Below are 23,986 nucleotides of genomic sequence, written 5' to 3' on the forward strand. Positions count from 1 at the left end.
AAACTGGTATTGCAATCACAAAACTTGTGGCTAAAACTGGTACTGCAATTACACAGCTGGTGGCCAATACACCAAAATGACAACATAAACATCAGTTGAGGGCTGCAACTCCACTTTTTAAATGACAATATCCTGGCCAGACCACTGTTGTCAGTGATATAAGTAGTTGAAATGAAAATTATTTCTTAATGTCTAGTAGGGGTGACCCCGAATAGTCAAAGATTTGATGCATCGATAGGAGAAGCCTGATTCGACTACCAATCTCACAGTCGAATCGTCGCAGATGTGTTATGAAATGAGGATAATTCAATTTTGGCCGTATGGGTGCACACATTATCTGATTTCACATATAACAGCTTTCTCACAATATATTAATATACTGCATATTATGATAATGCTGCAAATAATATGTGAAGTAGCAGCTTTCAATAAATATTTGTGTAATAAATGCGTTAATAAATCCAACAACCCCTGTGACCGGGCTTCACGTCCATAAGAGGTTTCTATGTAAATAAACCATTGCCTCTTTGTTTCTACATTTAAAAGACAAAGCTGGCAAATTATATTATGCCTTTCGTTCTTTTAATAATTTCTATATTTTATTTTATTTATAAATCACTTTGGGTTATCTGATTTAACTATTTGGCTTGTGTTTTGTTTCCGTGCACTTGAGGCATTTTGCATATTTGTTCTGCACTTTGTTACTTCTGACCTTATTTTATAAAAAAAAAATGTATTTATTATAAACGTAAATTCTGATCTAATTTAAGTATGTAAATTTTGGATAGCTTTTCGTTGTATCGATGTTGCGCTATTGCATGCTGGCCATGCTTGCGCATGTAATTTAGCCGAACGGGCTAGGTGCTCTGCGTCTCATATTTAGGAGTTCATCAAACTAAACATTAAAAAACGGATGTTTTTCGACGAATATAAGTTTTTAAAATGTATTTATCATACATTTTGGTTATCTTGTCAAAAGTTAAACTACAAAACAGGTAAGCCGTTTTTTTTTTCGGTGATGAAACGGAAACTAGTATCTGCACCGTGACCGAACCTATTTCTGCCTGACACGAATGTCTTTCTTGTGATTTAATATTACAGATGTGGCCTTTAAAAACGCGCGTTTTCTCCCGCGGCATTCGCCAAATCGTCTCGCGGAGTCACGCAGAATTCTGCAAGTGTTTTCGGGGGGGGCTACTTTCCCTTTTCCCTTAATGTGTTTCGCTTCACAGAAAATCCACCAGGTGGCGCATAAAAAACTACATTTTTATATGCGTTGTCATTGCGGTTGTTTCCAGAAGTTAATAAGGGCATTGCTGAATATTTAATATTTCTATTAAAACAGCAAAGTGACGTCAACCCCTTCTTGCCAGCATAACAGCGCATACATATATTAAGATGACTGTACGTGCAATGGGCATTTATACTAAGTGCAACAAAGAATTTAGTGTGAGCCTAATACTCTATTTACAATGAATATCTTAATTATTTGTGTTGTCGAATTTTGACACCGTTTCATTGTTTGTTTATAATATTAATAATTATGTCCGTTTTTCTAAAAGCATTAATATTTTAAAGAGATTCATGTGGTATAAAAATACATGTTTTAAAGTTAAAAATGTTGTAAAAATATATTAGTATTATTGTTCTTAATATATTAAGAACAATAATATGACACATGTATATTGCGCTAAAATGCTATACATATGGAAAGAGGAATTCTTCTCAACCACCACCAATAAAGTTAAAAAAATATTCTTTAGAAAAATAGCGTTTAAACCCACGCAGAGCGAACAAGAAAACATAGGCCTATGCTTACATACTGTACAGTGGGCATATGATATCTTTATTTAGTTTTACATATTTAAAACTTTAATAATACCTTTCTTGCGCATATAGGCAGTCAGTGTTATGATTTTTTTTAATCCTTTCAGCCGTTATTCATAACAATAAACAGATTTCCTTATTGAAAGAAAAACGTAGAAAATGTTATTATGGGTATAGTTGATGCAAATAAAGTGTGCAGTATACAAAAAATGCAAACAAATTATTTCTAAAAGTGGCAAGATTTTAAAAAGATAAAGGTGGTATAAAGAAAGACATGAGAAAAGTAGAGGTATGCAAAAGAGCACAGTTTAGTTATTGTTAATTAAAGCGGTTTTATACACCTTTGTTTGAATTGACAAGCATTTTATTCGCCACTTTCAACACATTTTGTGATTCATTTACTGATTTATTACAGAAAATTGTTGTCAGAAGCAAAGCTATTGTACAAAGCATCTTTATATGTATGTTTTAAAGTTAAAAATGTTGTAAAAAATATATTAGTATTCTTTAATTTAAGAATAACAATATGATACATTTATATTGCGCTAAAATGCAATATACATTATTCTGCAAGCAATATAAATTATTCTCAACCACCACCAATAAAGTGTAAACATTATTCTTTAGAAAAAAAACGGCGTTTAAACCCGTGTTGCGTGGAGCGAACAAGAAAACATATGCTTACATGCTTATTCGGCATATGATATCTTTTTTATTTAGTTTTACAGTTTTAAAAGTGGCAAAAAAGTTCTTAAAATCTAATGAATACTGGTTTTGTAAAATGTATATAACTGCAGATGCGTGCGTGGGATCCGGGCAGGTATCATTTTCCTCCAGACCTTGACGCATGGTCGCGGGAAGGCGAGAAATATATTTTTTTTAGGTTAAAATATTTTGCACAATTGATATATTACTTATGAATATTTTAGGAAATTATTTTTGACACACGTAGGTTATTACGTGTATTTTGGATTTTAATTTCATTACTGTGCCTATCCGTGGCCTCATCCGAGCGCACTTTCTCCGCCTTGCATCTTTTGAAGACATTGGTATGCAGCACCATGACCCAGAAAAGACTCACACACCTTTCCCTGATGCATGCCCACACAGAAATACTGAACTCCCTGGATATTAGTCCTCTAGCTCATGAGAGACTTTGGAATCTCTATTATACAACCGGCGCAATTCGCGAGGCGAGTTTTTTCTGTTCGAGTAAAGAGCGCGTTGATAATATGCGTATTAACGGAATGACAACGCGGGTTTGTTTATTACATGGATGCGCAGCAGCACAAAAACGCTTTTTAATATGAAAAATTAAAGGATTAAAATGTAACAGATTATTATTGAGTCTCTTGGACATAAATGATGACCAATTATGAGACGTTAGAAGGCGCAAAGAGCTGCTTCATCTGTAGCTAAGTAAATAAATGCTTTGCTTTAAACAAATGCATCTACTTTTAAATGTTTTTTTTTAAATGCTACCCAACGGATTTATTGTATATAATGACTCTGCACCTGTAGATATGGTGAGATGAGAAAACATTTTAAGTAATGCTTTTAAAAAAAACATTTCGCTGTCCAAGTGCTGAAATGGCTCTCCACACGTTTGTAAATTCTTTATCTTTTGTTTGTAACAAATAAAGTATTTTTACAGTACAAACCTTATATAAAGCCTATATTCTAAAAATGTAATTATACACCATGTTTTTCTTTATAAAAGTATACAATATCAGAACTAAACCCATTATTATTTTTGTTCAAATTATGAATTATTTATATGTTTAAAAAAGACAGTAATAGTACTATTTAGTAAAAAAAGATCTATATAAAAATATACTAGGTATGTTAATGTGAGAATATTTTACATCTGTTAATCGACGTGTGATCTTAACTTAAAAACGAAAGTAAAATATGTTCGTCCGCATGGACATTGAAAACTGTGAAGTTTAATTAATATTATATGTTGTTATAATATTATATGTTGTATGTAAATTGTAACGAAAGTAATTCCCCCTGGGATAAGTATTTTTGCTTCTGATTAATAGCGCATATTCATCTGAGAACTGATGATGTCTGTGTTTCAGACCCTGGCTGTGTGCCCTGAAGTGTATATGTATTTATTTTTAAAATGTATTTTAAATAGGCCTATAGGCTCATAGGTTTTTTGGTTAAAAAAATTCACAGCACCCCCTGTTCAAAATGACTTCCAGCGGCCCTGCCTTGACGCTTTGTGTGTTCGACTTTAAATGGTGCGGCGCTGACTGGTCGGCGTATGACATCAGAGTACCGCGAGAGCAAAGGTAAAGTCGGACCATTTGTAACATTTCGACTTGCTCTCGCGGTACTTTGATGTCTTAGTTGCCGAACTGTCTGCGCAGCGCCACATAGAAACGCCCTTTGACTCTTTAAGGCAAAGTACCAGCAACATGAGAAGTGGTGGCACGCAAAAGAAAGTGAAGGTACGCAGTACGCTAAAATATAAAGTGTCTGTACTGCGAGCACTGGTTTAGTTATTTACATCGTGTGTTGCTCTTTCACCATTGTGCACCCGCGCACTCGCTCTGTAGTTTGTAGCTCGCGCTCCGGCTTCGATAAACAATGCCCGTTTCTCAATACCAAGTAGGGGAGAGTAGGGCAAAGTGAGCCAGTGGGTAAGTTGACCCACCCCCTTTATCTAGGCAACCATACAGATTTGTAGCCGTGTGACCACAAATACAGGTAGCAACCATAATTTATATTTGGCAATGTTAAAGAGAAGGACAAATTAAAGAGTTATGATTAAAGTATGATTTAAAAAAAAAAAACAGTTTTTATCCTATCAAAGTAAAATGTATACATACCAGGTATAATGGCTGTTATGTCAAAGTAGATTTATCCAGGTCTAAATATTTATACCATACATATTGGTGATAGGCTAATGTATAAAACCATGTGAATGATTTAGCTAAAGATTAGCCTGAATTACTAAGCTAGGCAGTTTTCCAAAACGGTGGCTGTGGGGCAAAGTGAACCAGATGGGGTAAACTGAACCAGGGGTTCAACCCCACCATGAGGCACTGTAACCATTGAACATGTTTCATAACAAAAAGAGCCTAGGTTATATCAACATATGTCAAATTAAGTTACCTGATATCCACTTAATTTTATAAGTTATAAACATTCATTTAAAATAACATACTGCGTATGTATTAGGCCTATTTGCTTAAATTGCATTTTAACAAAGAAACTGCAAGGGTTGAAATTAAAACCCAACGCGATGGTGAAAACTGGATAAACCGGTTTTCTTTTGATTCCCTGATGATGAGGTGATCGATTAGCATTGGGGGTTGGCAAAGAATTGGCAGACCTAGGGGTGGTTTTTAATTTCTTGACTCTGTGTCACTGGTAGCTGCTAAAACAAGCAGCTAAAGCATGTACAATTAATTACATTTTGGAATTAACTTCCTTCATGTCTTTTTATTTATACACTGTAAAAAAATTTTTCTGAATTTTTAAGTAGTTAGCATTAAATATGTTTACAAACAATTGGTTTACAAACTCTGGGATGTTTGTGATTATCATCATTCAGAAAAGTGGTGCTTGTGTTTAGACTTGTGTTTTACGTGATTAAATCATGAAGATTACATTAGTTTCTTTTCAGTGTAGAACAGTTTGTAATCAAAATGCAAAAATATAGTATATTTATAAACATCGCTGAAACAAAGAGTGAATTAAAATTAAAAAAGTAATAAAGTTAAAGCTGCTGATAATTTTGTTTATATTTACTAGCCTTTTCTGAGTGAAAAATGTTTAGATTTTGTTAAGTAGCCTAAATCCTACTCCAATTTATTTCAGTGTGGGTTTCTCATTTTTATCAGCTTTCTTTTGCTTTTCAAAGGGCCGTCTACCTTTGCTACCGCCAGTGCTTTAATGTGGGCCGGTAGGCGCCAGTACTCAGTACCGCCACTTCCAAATATAGCTCTTGCGTACCACCACCTCTCCCTGCGCCCAGAACGTACTGTTAGCGTACCAGTCCAGAACGCTCATTTGCACATCTGTTTAAATCAGAGGCTTAATTTAATCCTTTGGCTGCGCTGCCGCTTTTCAAAGCGCCCTTCACAATGCAAGCTACCTAATTCGTCCCACCGAGAGCAGAGACTACATTACCCATACACCTTTGAGTTTTACAAGTTAAAAGCGCATGCGTAGCTTTTGCTGCTGTCAATAGGCTTGTTCGACTTCATGCGGCGCCCCGAGAATCGACAGCCGGAAGACGTCACAGTATCGCGAGAGCGAGGCGAAATATGATTTCTTGAATCATTCTCGCGGTACTCTGACGTCATCCGGCTGTCGGTTCTTGTGGCGCCGCATGAAGTCGAACAAGCATAGTGTTAACAACGTGGTTTGGAGAGGTGTGTGAAACGCGCAACCATAGCTGCTCTGTTAAAATGAAAATACAATGAATACTTAATATGCCCTCCTGGTTTTAGACTCTGAGGAGTAAAAGAACAAGGCCAGAATCAGAGGACTCTCGCTGGCTGACATCCCACCAAGCCAGAATGATATCGCTGCAGGTACCCTTTTGTAGGTACTACGTGACAATCTCTGCTGTCGCGGCTGTCAGCTTGGTTCCCCTCGACGCAACTTCGGATTTCCTCAGACGATGTGCAGTGTAAAAACATTATTGAAATTGTATTATACATACTTGCTAAACTACAAGTGAACAAAATTTCAATGAATTTGAACGACGTGCACAGGAGTTTTATCACCCGCAAAATGGAAAACAATGGGACAAAATAAAGTGATGACTTTCGAGTTTCAAATGGCCAATATTTTGTTATTCTTGAACCCATAGACATGGTCTTGGTGTCCAGAGAGTATCTTTGCCCGACAGCGACAATATGTTATTAAAAAATAAATTACATCATTATGGATAAATGAGTGCTTGCAGAATATACATATTTGAGAATGCTTATCAGTACTTTTTTGTTTCTTTAACTTTAAAGATGAATATTCTTCTTTAGAGATGGGCAATTTTCAGCAATAGCACATTATATTCAACATTTTGAGCTCATAAAAAAGATTTTTCGCTTATTTAAATGATTTTTTTTATGTTTTTATGCACGTTTAGTTTTGGTGCAATTTCATCAAAAGCTTATAATTAGGAAATACACACAACACGCTTAACGTATATTTTCTATATGTTAAAAATGTTGTAAAAATTGCGTATTCTTATATAATAAGAATAACAATATGATACATTTATATTGCGCTCAAAATGATTTAGAAATGGAAAAAGGAATTCTTCTCAACTGAGTGCTTGCAGAATATATAGGCTATATTTGAGAATGCTTGTCAGTACTTTTTTGTTTCTTCAACTTTAAAGATGAATATTCTCCTTTAGAGATGGGCAATTTTCAGCAATAGCACATTATATTCAACATTTTGAGCTCATAAAAAAGATTTTTCGCTTATTTAAATTACTTTTTTATGTTTTTATGCACGTTTAGTTTTGGTGCAATTTCATCAAAAGCTTGTAATTAGGAAATTCACACAACATGCTTAACGTATATTTTCCATATGTTAAAAATGTTGTAAAAATTGCGTATTCTTATATAATAAGAATAAAAATATGATATATTTATATTGCGCTCAAAATGATTTAGAAATGGAAAAAGGAATTCTTCTCAACTACCACCAATAAAGTTTTAAAATTCTTCTTTAGAAAAACGGCATTTAAACCCACGTGCACCGAACAAGAAAACGTATGCTTACATACAGTCCGTGTATGATATATTTTTTATTTAGTTTTACATATTTTTATTTATATGCATTTAATAATAGTCTACCGTAAGGTCATAATGTACACACTGTTAAAAATGATTCAGTGGCTTTGTAAATATCTCTAAAATAAATGATTAAAGTAACTTAATAAAATCTCTTAATGCAGTTATGCGATTTTTTTAGTTGGAAAATAAATTACTTAAAATAGAACAGATATTTTGTGTAAAATGTACATATATTATTTGATGTATACGCCTTAATAATATAAGTATTACATTTACAGATTATTTTAGTCAATATATTTAAAAAGGTCAGAGTAATATATTTAAGTTTTTTAAACTGTAATAATTGCATATTTCAAATTATTATTATTTCTATTTGACATCAAAAATGTGTAAGTTTTACGCCTAACTTGAAGTATGAATTACTTATATTTTCACATTGATATTATTTGAGTAAATGTAGGCAAAAAAATAAATTAATAATAAGTAGAAAAAATGTCAATTTTAAACAATCACATAGCCAACGGTTTTTAATCAGCAACAAAGAAACTGCACATTTTGCCGATGACAAACACCTCAGAAACTCCTCCAATTTATGAATATTTACACTCACAATATGATTTTATTTCCTTAGTACAAAAGTATAACATATTATACAAATTCTCAGTGAAATGTATTAAACACCATTGCATACTTTTTATCGTGTTTCATACCATGTAAATGGAAACATGATAATATAAAAAGTAGCCTACTGTTCAGTAATGCAGAAAAGTGCAACACAACCATGTTAAAGCTATTAAAACGTTCAGATGCAAAAATGAACTAAATGTAAAATTAGATAAACTAGTTAATGATATTGCGTAAATGCGCTCGGTCTCTTCAAAGGTCTTCGCGAATTATTTTGTTATAAGACTCGATTATCATACATCACGTCTCTTCTACTGTAAGTACACGGAAAAAATAAGACAAATGATGCGCGTTAGAGTCGGATTTTTATGAAGAATATGTTACTGTTTATGTAACTGGCAAAAGAAAACTTCGCCAACAAAATGTTTGCCAAAAAGCATGCATTTGTATGACATCAAAGTCTATCGCCTAAACATTGATAATCCGTGTCATGTTACTTCAATATCATACAGTATACGCTAAGCATGAAGTCGAGCACACACATTGTCGTCAGTATGGCCTACATGAAACACGCCTGCCCTCTACAGGTTTTTATATTTCCTGCGTCCCCCACCGAACTCCCCTTCTGCGGGATCTCGCAGAATTTCGGAAGTCTCCGCGGCATTCTGCTCTTAGAAACGCGCATTTTTAAAGGCCACATCTGTATGGTCGGTCGGTGTTCACTTTCAAATGATAGCAAAGATAAATAATATCATCTGGTCTTTCTGTATCTAAAGTTAATACAGAAATGATCAAAGTCAAAGCAAGCAAGCATTAATTTCAATGTTTTTCTTGTTATAAAATAACGTTTAATGAATTGTATATAAAGATTAGTTTTTATCATTTACAGTCACAATCACAAATTATCTGTCATTTCTCATTTGTAGTTTTTTTTTTGTCATGACTGCTTTGACGCGCTATCTCCAAATTAAATAAAAACACTTAATTGTAGCTGGAGTTTCCAAGGCAAGATCACCTTTGTTATTTTTTTAGGTTTAGTTATCAAAATGTATTTTTGTGTGATGTTCTGTAGATCCTGGCTTTAAAATGTTATGAGGAATAATTAAACAAATGTTACCTTACATTTTACCTTAAAATATATATATATATATATATATATATAAATGCATCGTCAGTTTTGTCTTCGTTTATTACTTGAAAGACAGTTTTGGTCACTTTATCAGACAGTTGTTTATGTGTGCTGCTTGTGAAAGAAAATAAAAGTTACCAATTTGTACCTGGTCTGGCCCCCTCCCAACCCATGCACACAAACATAAATGATTCGACTATCGGTCGACTATGGAAAGATTCGACAATTCTGATTCTAATATGTAAATCCTTAGTCGAGGACACCCCTAATGTCTAGTGACATATTAGGGCCATTTTATGATTAATTGATATAAATTTCTTACATACTGTTCTTTTAAAGGGCTCTAAATGATAACAACTGCGGCATAACATGGCCGCCTAGTGGTGCGACTTCTCTAAAGTGACTGTTTCATGTTAAACTTATTTTGGACCACTATAATGAACAATGTAAAATGTGTGGAATGGTCCATTTGCAGAATACTTCAGATCTCACCTTCTTGCCTTTTCATCCAATCTTGACGATCACAACCCTGATGTGGCTGAATGGAGACTCGATGTCAGTCGAGTCATTAAAAACTCAATGATGCAGGTGAGCTCTTTAACATTTACCAAAACTTTTACTTTAACTCCCTGGGGTCTGACCATTTTAGGACACTGGTAGAGGTTTTGACATGCCCTTACATTTGTTCTTTTTTTCAGTTGCTTTAAACATATTAATGGCTAATATCATGTAACACTGTACTCAGCACAAACTGTGCTACAATTATATGTGAGTAACATGTACATTTGTTGTTATTGTGAATGTACACAAATAAAAGTAGATAGAAAGTCTAACATGTAAGTGTATTATTATTATTAATGATGGAGTATTTTAAGTTGATTCTGCTTTGATGTCGAAAAAAACACATCAAAACGCGGCGCCGTGTTTTTGGACCCCAGGGTGTTAATACCACAGCGAATTGTACTTAGTCCAGGTCTATTGGTTTTGAGTCTACTTATTTGCTATTACCGTATATTTCATATGACAATGCTGTAACTACCTGAATGTATATTAACTCTTTCCCTGCCATTGACGATTTATCTCATTAATTAAGAGAAAAAGCTTCCCTGCTAACGACCCTTCCCTGACGAGTTTTTACGGCAATCCATAATTCTGCTATTAACCACTAGGTGGTGCTCTTACTCATCTTATAAAACACTAAAGCATCCACTGATCCAAAAACAGAAAAAAACTCTGTGTATGTTTTGATCTTCATTCTGAATCTGATCTCTAACAAAAGTCATTTACGAAAAATGCAATTATCTCAGGTTTTTGCTCAAAATCTGGTATTTTTATATAAGAGGTAATCCAAAGAGAACAAATGAAGGTAGGACAAAACTTTTTTCAAATAAGACGTTATGTTCTTTCTATATATTTATATTTTCAAAAACGCTGGCAGGGAAAGAGTTAAACAATGTGCATTTGTTTTCCAATAAAATGCTGTGTAGAATACTGTAAAACCACTTTCCACTGTCCAGCAATATCCAATAGCAAACTATGATTAATGAATTAGAAGTAAACAAAGGAAACAGCAGTGTTTATTTGTGGTTCTTTCTGACATGGTTATTGGACACAGGATGTATAAGATGACTAATTTCTCACCTGAACGGTCAATGATTTCATCAAGCAATGTTTATGACCGTTAAAGACTCTCCTGGAGAGATGAATAAGAAACCAGAATAGATCGCTGATGGGAATGTTTCTCGGAAATGTGGCTGTACTTTCGTGTTTAAAAGTGGCATAAACCAAGCTTTATTAGACAATATGTAGACGAGCCCTACAAATATATAAAAAAAGATAAGATCTCCGAATTTGGTCCAAGTCCAGCTCAATCCAGGAAAACATGCCAAAAGTGTGTTCAGATTTTGGAATCAAAAGATTAGAATTGTTGATTAAAAATGTGTAAAACTACAAGCATACTGTAGTCAGACTGAAAGCTTTTAAAAGATGTCATGCTCCATATATTTTTTGAAGATTAGCATTCACCAGGGCTGTAACCACATCTTAAACATTGGGGGGACCAAAACATATGTATGTATATTAAAAATATACATACATACAATGATTTTTCCCCTATCTTGAGAAACACCACTGTGACCAGAATAAGCTTCCCAGATATTCAGACATATGGCACTGCGCACAGAAATAATCACCGCTGATCAGTTCGTCCCCCGTGGCTGAATGTAGCCACTTTCTATATGGATGTTTATAGAATATGACACATGAGAATAACACTTCTTATGTGAGCCGTATGCCTGTTTTGCTCCAGCTGGTTAGTGGTAATGCGTGTTATGAGTTTTGCATTGGACATATGTATAATAAAACAGTGGAAATTGTGACCTTGAAATATCTATATTTATTTGCATGTCTGTCTATCTATCTGTATATCTGTATATTGGGGGAATATACACTCGCCTAAAGGATTATTAGGAACACCTGTTCAATTTCTCATTAATGCAATTATCTAATCAACCAATCACATGGCAGTTGCTTCAATGCATTTAGGGGTGTGGTCCTGGTCAAGACAATCTCCTGAACTCCAAACTGAATGTCAGAAAGGGATAGAAAGGTGATTTAAGCAATTTTGAGCGTGGCATGGTTGTTGGTGCCAGACAGGCCGGTCTGAGTATTTCACAATCTGCTCAGTTACTGGGATTTTCACGCACAACTATTTCTAGGGTTTACAAAGAGTGGTGTAAAAAGGGGAAAAACATCCAATATGCGGCAGTCCTGTAGGCGAAAATGCCTTGTTGATGTTAGAGGTCAGAGGAGAATGGGCCGACTGATTCAAGCTGATAGAAGAGCAACTTTGACTGAAATAACCACTCGTTACAACCGAGGTATGCAGCAAAGCATTTGTGAAGCCACAACACACACAAGCTTGAGGCGGATGGGCTACAACAGCAGAAGAAATATGTTGCCTGGGCTGATGAGTCTCGATTTCTGTTGACACATTCAGATGGTAGAGTCAGAATTTGCCGTGAACAGAATGCGAACATGGATACATCATGGCTTGTTACCACTGTGCAGGCTGGTGGTGGTGGTGTAATGGTGTGGGGATGTTTTCTTGGCACACATTAGGCCCCTTAGTGCCAATTGGGTATCGTTTAAATGCCTCAGCCTACCTGAGCATTGTTTCTGACCATGCTCATCTCTTTATGACCTCCATGTACCCATCCTCTGATGGCTACTTCCAGAAGGATAATGCACCATGTCACAAAGCTCGAATCATTTCAAATTAGTTTCTTGAACATGACAGTGTGTTCACTGTACTAAAATGCCCCCCCCCACAGTCACCAGATCTCAACCCAATAGAGCATCTTTGGGATGTGGTGGAATGGGAGCTTCATGCCCTGGAGGTGCATCCCACAAATCTCCATCAACTACAAGATGCTATCCTATCAATATGGGCCAACATTTCTAAAGAATGCTTTCAGCTCCTCGTTGAATCAATGCCATGTAGAATTAAGGCAGTTCTGTAGGTAAAATGGGGTGAAACACAGTATTAGTATGGTGTTCCTAATAATCCTTTAGGTGAGTGTATATGAGGAATGTGAGGAGACTTTCATCCAGCATAACTAAAAATGTTTATGGATAAAATCAGAAACCCTGACTCTGTTCGTGTTTGTTGAAGTTTTGTATTTCTAATAGTCTGTATTGTAATGTCCTTTGTTCAGGCGACAAGTGTGAGTCCAGAACAGCTGTTGGTCACTGTTCTGCCTGGACTGCCAACAGCAGCTGAGTTTTTCCTGTTACCAGACAAAGAGGTGACAGAAGGGAAGCCAGACAAAACGGCGGCATATTTAGACCAGGTATTGGACTGCTTAATTCGCTTACTTTCTTGAATCCTGTTTTGTCACTATATTGCTAAGACGAAAAAAAAATCTTTTAAGACTGCAAGAAGGTGGGCTTTATAAAATCCAGAGATAAGGATTTCAGAGGCTCTCCAGCAGATGTCATTGTTGGCCCATTTAGCTCCTGCAATGAGCACTCCCTCACGCTTACTGTGAGTTTTCTTGTCAGGTGCATCAAACTACTTTATGAAAAAGTTGAACAGAAATTAATGTTGCTTTGAACAGTTACAGTTATTACAATAATGTACACATGTGAGTCAGATCAATAGCTTGGTCTGACATTTCACCCGCTAAAGAATAAATTAGATACTTTGTTGTGTGTACAAAATATTAACTTAATGCCTTTTACATGTTTTAGCAATTACAAAAGGGCCTTATTAATTTGGCTGTCAAACTGAATGAAATTCATCCTGTAACTCATTCGTTTTGGGTTTAGGATGTTCAGCTATGGGTCATTTCGGATGTAGCTCAATGTATTTGGCCATAACGATGAGCAGTCATTATTGAATATGAATATATGCCTCATATCCTCCAGTCATAGAGAGCGGTGTCATCTATATAATTTTGGGACAGTGATATCTTACAGTACAGAGGGAAGGTCATATTACTATGGATCATATTCATTTCAGTCCCTCAATCGCCCATAGGCCAGCAATATTAGATCGCAGGTGATGTTCTTGAATAGGTGCCCAGTGCAGTGCATTTTTCTTCCCCGAATCTACCTTGAAACTACCTTTTAAAAGCCGATCTTCATAAATCTCTATTCAAGGGTGGCATGTTCAAAGTCTAATGTGTGGATAGCCTTATTAAAAAAGTATAATAGACTTACTGACCCTGGTACAATTCATAAAGAAAGTAATTATTCACGGAATGGTCTCATTTTAAATAGGCGAGAAATAAAGAGAGAGGGAGAAGGTGGGCGAGACGGAGACATAAAGGAGCGCTGAAATAAGTCAGGAGTCATTTAGTAAACGAGACGGATTTAATGAAGCCTAAGCAGAAAAAAATGGACTCCTCGAGTTGTTTTGTGACCTCACGTCTTTTAAGATAAGGCTTAAGGAAACCCATACTGTAGCTAAACACAAAAACAAAGGAGGGCCATTAATGTGTGCTGCGGATTAAGATTTATGCATACATAAAAAAAAACTAGACAGTCAAGGGCTCTGCGTTTGAGGGAGAGGAGCGATATGTTAGGCCCAAATGAGATGCATCCCATCTCATATATCTATATTTTGAGTGAAGGTGATATGGGAGATTTATGCAAAGTTGTCATCTCCTCGCATAGGACAAACATCATCACAAGCTTGTGCGTCGAACCACAATGCATCAGGACTGTGTCGGGAAATTAAATATCTAGAGGGCAGGAATGTCTTTTATCAAAATCTGCAGTGCTTTTGCAAGATGTGCATGATACTGTTAATATTCTCATTCCCTTTCTTTCTCCATTCAGCTCTCAGAACTGGTCCTCAGTGCTTTGAATCAGAATCTGGTTCAGTTCACACTCAGACCAGGAGTCCAGATCACAGTATATGCTGCCCATTTATCAGCAGGTAAAGAATTGCTAGTGTGTTCGATATGTTCAATATGAATGAGGGAAGACATGCATCTTATCATGGGATGTGTAATGAACTCTGCTATAGAGCATCAGATTTTAAAGGACATGTAATGCAAACTATTCAAGAGTGCAGCTTAATAACAAGCCATCGTGTCTTCTGCTTGTTTTCCCTCTGTGTCTAGCGCCTCTAGTGGACACAAGTGAGAACCACAGTGGCTCTGCTATGCTCATGCTCCTCTCTGTGGTCGTGGCGGGTTTAGCAGTGTTCCTCATCTATAAATTCAAAAGGTACTGTTGTCCATTTGTAAAACCTGACCATGTGGATGGATAGAAGGACGGACAGACATAGATAGATACAAAATGAATTAAAGTGTATTGAAATATTTGAAGTGTCCTACACATATACAGTAGTACAAAACTTTAAATAAGCAAATTAGTCACATTGATCGCATTAACTCCAGGATTCCCACGGCGGGTCCTTGAAATCCTTGAAAGTCTGGGGAAAAAATTCAAGGCCATGGGAAGTTTGTGAAAATATACATAGATGGATACAGGTCATTGAAAGTGCTTGAATCTATTTTATGCAAAAAAATCCATATTATTCCCTGTGTAGTGTAGGATAATATCATAAAAATTCTAGACTTTTTAAGCACACGTGTATGCGAATGTTGATTCATACCAAAATGCTTTTTTTGCATAGTTGTGTTTGACAAATGAAAACGTCTCGGGTTATGTATGTAACTGCTGATCCCTGAAAAGGGAACGAGACGCTGCGTCTCCCTTGCCATACTTCCTGTGTCCCTGTAACGCCGTCTTTGGCAATATTTCAGTTGGCGATATACTTCCTGGCTCTCGCGTCACCCTGTCTTTGTCGTTAAGCCTCACCATTGGTTGAATTTGATATACACATTCAGACGCACTTACCCCTGGAGGCATCCCAACGTTTCACCGCAGTGACGCAGCACAAGTTCCCTTGAAAGGGAACTGCTACAATGTATCTTAAAAGGTAACACGATGTAACCTTGCTCTCACTTGAAATGTGTCACCACATTTAGTCCTTGAATTTGAGGGTATTGGACCTAGAAGTCCTTGAAAGGTCTTTGAAGTTAACTAAGGTGTGGGAACCCTGAAACTCCTTCGTATGAACAATCAGATTTGCTTTAAAGATCCTTTTTGGGTTGTACTCATGGGATGTTGTGAAGATTTAAGTCTTTACATTTTCGGTCAGTTTAGCTATGTGAAAAGTTAACTGATCCCTCGTGGGTCCAATGTGATAAACCACAGGTGGGATGTGTCGACTGGTGATTCAACTCTATTGGAGAGCCGCCTTCTTCTTTTTTTTTACTAAGTGCTCATAGCAAATGAGAAATGTCAGTCAGCGCACAGACATTATCAATATTTAGCCCTTTGAGTTTTTCAAGTTGACCTTTATGAAATGTTAAATGATTGCATCGTTTCATCGCTGGGCAGAGCGAGAAAAGGGCAAGAGAGGTCAATACGACAAGATCAGGGGATAGAGAGAGAGAGAGAGAGAGACAAGATACTATGGAGACTAAACATGTGGCAAGAATTTTCAAACGCTTTTATTTTTGGTACGTATCAGTCCGGTCTCTGCAACCAGTATAAATTTACACTGCCGACGTATGTGGCCTGTTAATGAGGACATTAGATCACAACCTAATGAGCACTCCATTGTGTTGCGTTTCCTGTCTGCTGCGTCCCAAACCGGCTGTATTTAGCACTATAAAATCGCTTTTGAATCCTCAAAGGCAATGCTGAGTTTAAGTTCTCTGCCCGTTTTTGCTTACGGTAGTCTCTCGCCATAATGATGCAGACAAAGGCGGATAAAATCTGCTTTCCGATGGGAGCTGTCGGTTTAGCCCATGCAAACTAGTTTTAACTAGTTGTAACTCTAAAGCGAGGCTTATTACGCAAAGGTCATTTGTTCCTCACCCGTGTCTCATTACAAATTTCTCCCCGAGGCATATCCAAAGCTTGCCTTGCCACACTTACGAACTATAAACAAAGGCTACCCGAATGATGAGTAATACAAGTCGATAATAATGTGTTAGCTTACATTTCCTGTTTTCCATCTAGGTGATCTTCCCCCCAAGCATGTTTTGTGAGTCATCGGGTGAATTGTAATCGGAAGTGATCATCCCTATGCGATATTACCTTTAGTGAAATTGTGTCTTCTAGTGGCTGATTACACTCGGCGAATGAAGCGATGAAAACCAGCATTTTCTTTTTATCCGGAGTGATTTTACATGGGGCGTTCCCTTTCTGAAGTGCTGTTCAAGGGCACAAAGAAAAGTTGCACATCAACTTGTTTTGTTTTGCACATGTACATTCACCCTGCTGAAAAAAACAGCTAAAACCAGCTTAAGCTGGTCAAGCTGGTTTAGCTGGTCTCCCAGCCTGGTCATAGCTGGTTTATCATGTTGTTTAAGAGGGGTTTTGACCACTTTTCAGCCGGTCAGGCAGGTTTTAGCTGGTCTTAGCTGGTTTAAGCTGGCCAGGGTGGCTGGTCTTAGCTGGTTTTAGCTGGTCAGGCTGGTTTTAGCTTGTTTAAGCTGGTTAGGCTGGTCTTAGCTGGTCAGGCTGGCTGGTCTTAGCTGTTTTAAGCTGGCCATGATGGCTGGTCAGGCTGGTTTTAGCTGGTCAGGCTGGTTTTAGCTGGTCAGGCTGGTTTGAGATGGCCAGGCTGGTCTTAGCTGGTCAGGCTGGCTGGTCTTAGCTGTTTTAAGCCGGCCATGATGGCTGGTCAGGCTGGTTTTAGCTGGTCAGGCTGGTTTAAGCTGGCCAGGCTGGTCTTATCTGGTCAGGCTGGCTGGTCTTAGCTGGTTTAAGACTTGACCACCCTGGCCAGCCTGGAAGGCCAGCTTGACCACCCTGACCAAGCTGGGAGACCAACTTGACCAGCCTGGGAGACCAGCTTGGGAGACCAACTTGACCAGCCTGGGAGACCAGCTTAACCAGCCTGGCCAGGTATGGAGACCAGCTTGACCAGACTGGGAGACCAACTTGACCAGCCTGGGAGACCAGCTTGACCAGCCTGTGAGACCAGCCTGGCCAGGCTTGGAGACCAGCTTGACCAGACTGGGAGACAAGCTTGACCAGGCTGGGAGACAAGCTTGACCAGGCTGGGAGACCAGCTAAAACCGGCATGGCCAGGCTGGGAGACCAACTTGACCAGACTGGTAGAACAGCTAAAACCAGGCTGAGAAACCAGCTAAACCAGCTATTTCCATCTTAAACCAGCTAAAACCAGCCAACTAGCTTCAGTTGGTTTAAGCTGTTTTTTTTCAGTAAGGCACTGTAAAAAAAATGCAGCATGTGATTAAAACAACTTGGTTTTGCAAGTTAATAAACCTACTATTAGGGATGCACCGATACCGATACTGGTATCGGGTATCGGCCTCGATACCACATTTTCTAAAGTACTCGTACTCGTTAAAAGTCCCCCGATACCAGGGATTGATACCACGGTCTGAGAAATGTCTATGTTTGAGCGGCGTGTAAGGGGTTAATGCCTCAGAGGCAGAGTTTACAACAAACTGGAAAACTAGTCCTTTGTTAAATTATATGACTAAAGCTGTTACCTGTAAACTTAAATCATATTTTTTTTATTAAGTACTCGGTATCGGCAAGTACTGAAATGCAAGTACGGTGCATCCCTACCTACTATTTTAAATTTTGACCTATGATAAGTTGATATAACTTATAAAAACAAGTTGAACTTGGTTTAACTTAAAATACTGAATTTTTTACAGTGATTTTGTAGAATAATACTTATAGCACACAGCATGTTTTGCCTGTGTCTCATTGTAAATCTTTCCTCAAGGAAGATCCCAGGCCTCCACCTCTATGCAGCGATGCAGGACGAAAAAGAACAAGAAATGATCCAGAGTCCAGTGAGCCCAACTGACAGCACACCCAGCTGCAGTTCTCAAAGAGAACTGCTCACCTCACTGGAGCCACTGGACCCCGAGCCCAGCACACAGGTCATCGGTGAGTAATGCTCTCATTTACTGAGGTCTCCTGATGTACAGTAACACAGTACCATAGTAAAAATAAGAGATTTTATTTACTTCATAGTGCCCTTAGGAAGCTGTCTGGCTTGAAAGATATATTATCCATATACTTTAGACTGAATAACTGAGGTTATACAACGATGCTGCGGTTTAGATGTTTACATACCCTTGGATCTTAACATCATACGTTGGCTCATTGGGAATCAAACACGTTGAAAGTTTTTGAACTTCAGCCTGTCCAAACGTACTAAGAACTATTTAACTTAGAAAATACAGAGTGCAGGTATCCTAAAGGATTTCTTGTTTATTTGCACTAACCTTTTTTTTTTTTTAGGAAAAACTCAAATTATCTAGTGGCTACTAACACAACTTTATTTCTTAGCAGACCAATAAAAAACGTAAAACTTCTGAAAGTAGCTCAGCTGGCAAAGCATTGCTTTAGCATTGCAATAGAGCAACAAAGGGACGATTAGCTAGGGATAAAACGAGTTAGCATTTTAGCACTTCTGGTTCAATGAAAGGATTTTTTTATGGGGTTTTGGTTAAACTCCTTTAATAAGATCTTGGGTTAACATAAGCCCAAGATATTTTCACATTTTATTCTATGACATAAAACACATCAGTATATCCTCAACTCATGACTGTTTAAAGCTTTAAGTGTCTTTAAAAAGGTGGTTGCTACATGGGACTAAAGACTTTGTCTAGGACTTTAAACGTCATCACACATGAAGATCTCGAAAAAAAAAGATTAATCCACAGAGTATTTCCCTTCAGGAATTATGTTTTTAATTGTGTTTAATAAAGTTGAGTTGTCAGAAGCTTAGTGGTAATGATGTTGAGTTTGAGAGAGTTCACTCATAGGTGTCATTTACACTGGGGATGCTGAGGACATGTCCCCACCACTTTTTGAAATGGCTGATTTTGTCCCCACCACTTTTTGGTTTTTGGGTTAAATTGGCACATTTGGATAAAATGTTCTGAACATCATCGACTTACACTGCAAAAATGACTTTCTTACTTAGTATTTTTGTTCTGTTTTCAGTAAAAATATCTAAAAAATTTACATCAAGATGCTTTTTCTATATGAGCAAAATGACGTAAGAAAATAAGTCTAGTTTTTAGACAAAAATATACAATTTAAGTGAATTTGTGATTAAAACAAGCAAAAATATCTGCCAATGGGGTTGAGAATAAATTCTAAAAATAACACTTAATTAAAGCAAAATGTTCTCACCCCATTGGCAAATATTTTTGCTTGTTTTAAGCACAAATTCACTTGAATTGTATAGTTTTTGTCTAAAAACTAGACTTATTTTCTTACGTCATTTGCTCATCAAGAAAATACATCTTGATTTAAGAATTTTTAGATATTTCTAAAAGTCAGATTTTCAAGAAAAAAATCTTTGTATTTTTGTCTTGTTTTCAATAAAAATAAAAATAAATTCTTAAATGAATCTATTTTTTCTTCATGAGCAAAAATCTAGTTTTTAGACCAAAAATATAAAATTTAAGTGTTTTTGTGCATAAAACAAGCAAAAAAAAAAAAAAATCTGCCAATGGGTTAAGCAATTTTTTCTTGAATTTTTCTTGAATTTAGTGTTTAAGAAAAATGTTCAAGATATTTTTGCTTACCCCATTGGCAGTTTTTTTTTGCTTGTTTTATGCACAAAATCACTTACATTTTAGGTCTTTTTGCTCATCAAGAAAAAGCATCTTAATTTAAGATTTTTTTGATATTTTTAGTGAAATCGAGACAAAAATACAAAGAAGTTTTTTTTTTCTTGAAAATGCTTATTTTGCAGTGTACGACTGGTTTTGTGGTCCAGAGTCACGTATGTTGTGTTGTGTTCTTATAGTGTGTTTTCTTTTTCATATATAATGAATTTCATTGTAATCATTGACTTAACATGTTGCTGTTTTCTACGGTATGGTGCTTTGGCACTGTTCGGTTGAGCTGGTGTTGTAGGTACTGTTACATGTGCAGTCGAAATTGTTGAGGGTTTTATGCTGAGTATTTTTGTGTTGTTGACCGGCCTACACTATGCCCATTTTTGATGCACCGTTATTCAATATTTTTCCCGTCCTGCTGTAATGTTTTTTCATCTGATCTTTTGTGATGCCCCTGAGTTCACTTGTAGCCTAAGGTTAGCTTTTAATTTCTAGTTAACACATTTCGACTCCAAAATACATAAACATTGCGTTCATCTCTGAAGATTATCTTGTTGGTGAGGGAACCAGTGCCCCACTAACTTCCTGGTTGGCCTATAAAAAACGTCATCCCTGGGGCACTATACTATATAAGTAAATAACTGCATAAATGTACATGTGTAGAAGCCAGCCAATCACATTGAAGTATGTATTTTTATAAGGTGTTTTATATCATGTATAAGCTCTTGGTATTTTTGTGTCATCATGGCACAGGTTCAGATTTGATCCCTGTCGGTTTGTCCTCTCTTCCAGAATGCATCAAACCTCATCCACATGTCAAATTCTCATCAGATCTTCCTACATACATGGACGTTTGAACTCTGGACTCCGTCATGTTTAAAGACTTTGATCATGCGGACACAAAGGTTTCAAGCTTTATTTAGTACTCATGCATGTTGGACATTACGTTTACTGTGCTCTGTGAATACTAGAACAAACTTTGTACAGCTTTTTATACGTCTGTGTATTCAATATGAGAACATTTTTGATGCCGTTTATTTCTAAATATCACCGGTATGTACAGAGTTAGCAGGAACAACCGGCATGTGCAAGGATGAAAAAGGGTGGGGAAAGTTAATCTTGGTTTCTCGTAAGTGTCTTCTCATGTTATTTCTAACAGTGGCAGTACGGTATTCATGAGTGGAACATGAATACGTGACTTTTTAGAAATGGTTTAAAAATAAACTACACATTTGTTAATAATTTCAGTCAAATGAAACATGGGTTTCATTTTGTGTAACTATGTAAAACAAAGATGATGATTTTACTACTAAAATTCAATGTATTTCCTTTTTGCAATTTTGACTTAATTTCTAAGTTAAATTCATCATGTGTCGCTATTTTGTTATAACTTGGACTATTGGTTTACAGGTACATATCAGTTCAAATCAAAATATACTGTGTGAACTGAATTGGTGTCCTTCAGACATCATGGCCAAGCGGGTAACAATAATATGAACTCCACAAGACCCGTTTCATGCTTGATGTTAAATTTAATCACAGGGGGTTACATGATACAAAATTTAGCAAATGTACACGCCGCATGATGTTTTAATGCTTTTATAATCACTGTCATTTTACACGTAAATTGTACAGGCTGACGGATATGAATGTATGAATGTGTAAGTAAATGTCTTAAAGGTCCAGTGTGGGTTTTTTAGCGACATCTAGCAGTAAGATTGCAAATTACAACCAACCTCAATTTCGAACGCAAAGAGAAGCTACGGTAGCTGCCACAGGACATGTCGTAGTCTGAGACAACATAGGGACGAAACGAGCTCTGTAAAACAGTAGAAACATGTGTATGTAGATAAAAACGGTTCATTCTAAGGTAATAAAAACAATACAGTTCATTATGTAACGACTTTATATACCACTGATAATATGGTTATGTATTGAATTTCTGTTTATAGATCCTTCTAAAAGTCCCACATTGCACCTTTAAAACATCTGTTTATAGTAAACAACCGCCACACAGTAAAGCTAGTATTAAAATACAGACTTGGTACTGAGATTTAAGAACTGGGAATAACTCGGTACCATTACAGTGCCAAAATAATTATAATATATAACACTTTATATATTAGGCCATGACATCATCCATGCACTATTTATGACATCATATATCCAATAACTTTGTTTATAACTTTATTTTAGATTGTTGCCATTTCCACTGTCTTCATTTGATTTGAGCTATACATTATAATATGGCTATACGTTTTCCAAATACCAATGAATGTATATTATGCTTAGTACTGAATTGCCAGTATATCGACGACTGCATGTTTAAAATAGAGCTTTGATATTTTTTCTTTAATTTTCCCTAATATTTTTTTAAGCTGTAAGCATCTCACAGAGGTAGAAGATGAATCATTTTGATAAATAGGTCATTATGGATACGATGGATACGATCACAAAAGAGATTATATTTTCATAAGTCATAAGCTCAATGCTCTGATGCCATCTTAAACATATGAGACGACAGGTGATGCAACTTAACCCTAAGTTGAAACTGAGTGCAGGGGATTGTGGGTATGGGGAGGGGCCATAAAGAGGACAATAGCAATACGATTAAAGAGTTTGCCCTGAATTGTCCACGGAAGATAAAAACGATATATAAGTTATTCGGGGCACACGTAAAAGAAATTAAGTCCGAATTTAACTTTATCAAATTGGGTTTTCCATTCGGATCCGGGAATAAAACAGGACACTTTATGAGCTTTGAATGGACAAACTGTGGCAGCCAGGAAATCAAAGTCCAACGCTGACACTTCTCTCTCTTAAGAGTAAGGAAGATTATTTTTGTAGAAGACAAGAGTTTTATTACTGTAAAGATTTTATATATATATATATATATAAATATAAATATAAATATATAAACGATTTTAGCTGTGTATGTTTGATGTTTTTTTTTAATCTTTCTTTGACCTCAGCTCTGTGCTACGTGCAATTGTTTCTGTTTAGTGAAATCGTATTTATTAAATTAAAATGAGTCCCTGTTACTGTGTTTTGGTTTTCTTACAGTATTTGTAAAAACTGTAATTTGCTCAAGTCATAAAAAATAAAGTATAAATCAAAAATTCATGTAGTGGTCCAGTAATATGATTCATGCTTTTGACACACACAGTCCCGGGTTTATAGGGGACAGAGAATGAAAAATCATTTTTACCTTGTCTTTGTTGAATAATGGTAGTCTACCCACATTCACAAACATACAAAAAGTGCTAGACAACATGCTAAACATCTCAGTCTCATAGTAATTCCTCTTTTAGAAATGTCAGCCAGAAAACGGCCCAATCTGATAAACTGATGCTTATGACATCACAGGCATCTCCCTGCCCCTCCACTTTAAAATAATTGGATAATTTTTTTTGTGGCAGCAAAGTCAGCCAATCAGTAATGAGATTGCAAGTTAGGCCAGTAGGGGGAGCCAAATAGGTGCAAAACCA

The 23,986-nt window shown here is 36.5% G+C and overlaps 1 protein-coding gene across 4 annotated transcripts in view; it reads left to right on the forward strand.

The window, feature by feature from the left end:
• Window positions 1-23,621, forward strand: part of sorcs1 (sortilin-related VPS10 domain containing receptor 1) — a 212,648-nt gene extending 189,027 nt beyond the window's left edge. Inside the window, exons 22-27 of one of the 4 annotated variants that reach the window (XR_010546715.2) lie at window positions 9,824-9,936; window positions 13,065-13,199; window positions 14,692-14,791; window positions 14,988-15,084; window positions 18,645-18,807; window positions 21,291-23,621. Coding sequence is in view for 2 of the 4 variants with exons in the window: in XM_065295391.2 (XP_065151463.2) it covers window positions 9,824-9,936; window positions 13,065-13,199; window positions 14,692-14,791; window positions 14,979-15,084; window positions 18,641-18,807; window positions 21,291-21,355 (686 nt within the window). In the remaining 2 variants the exon portion in view is untranslated. Of the gene's footprint in view, window positions 1-9,823; window positions 9,937-13,064; window positions 13,200-14,691; window positions 14,792-14,978; window positions 15,085-18,640; window positions 18,808-21,290 lie in introns of all 4 variants that reach the window. The other 3 variants (XR_010546714.2, XM_065295393.2, XM_065295391.2) reach the window with 3 other exon arrangements.
• Window positions 23,622-23,986: the final 365 nt, after the last annotated feature.

This window comes from Paramisgurnus dabryanus, chromosome 4, assembly GCF_030506205.2.
Source record: "Paramisgurnus dabryanus chromosome 4, PD_genome_1.1, whole genome shotgun sequence".
In the NCBI taxonomy this organism is placed as follows: domain Eukaryota; kingdom Metazoa; phylum Chordata; class Actinopteri; order Cypriniformes; family Cobitidae; genus Paramisgurnus; species Paramisgurnus dabryanus.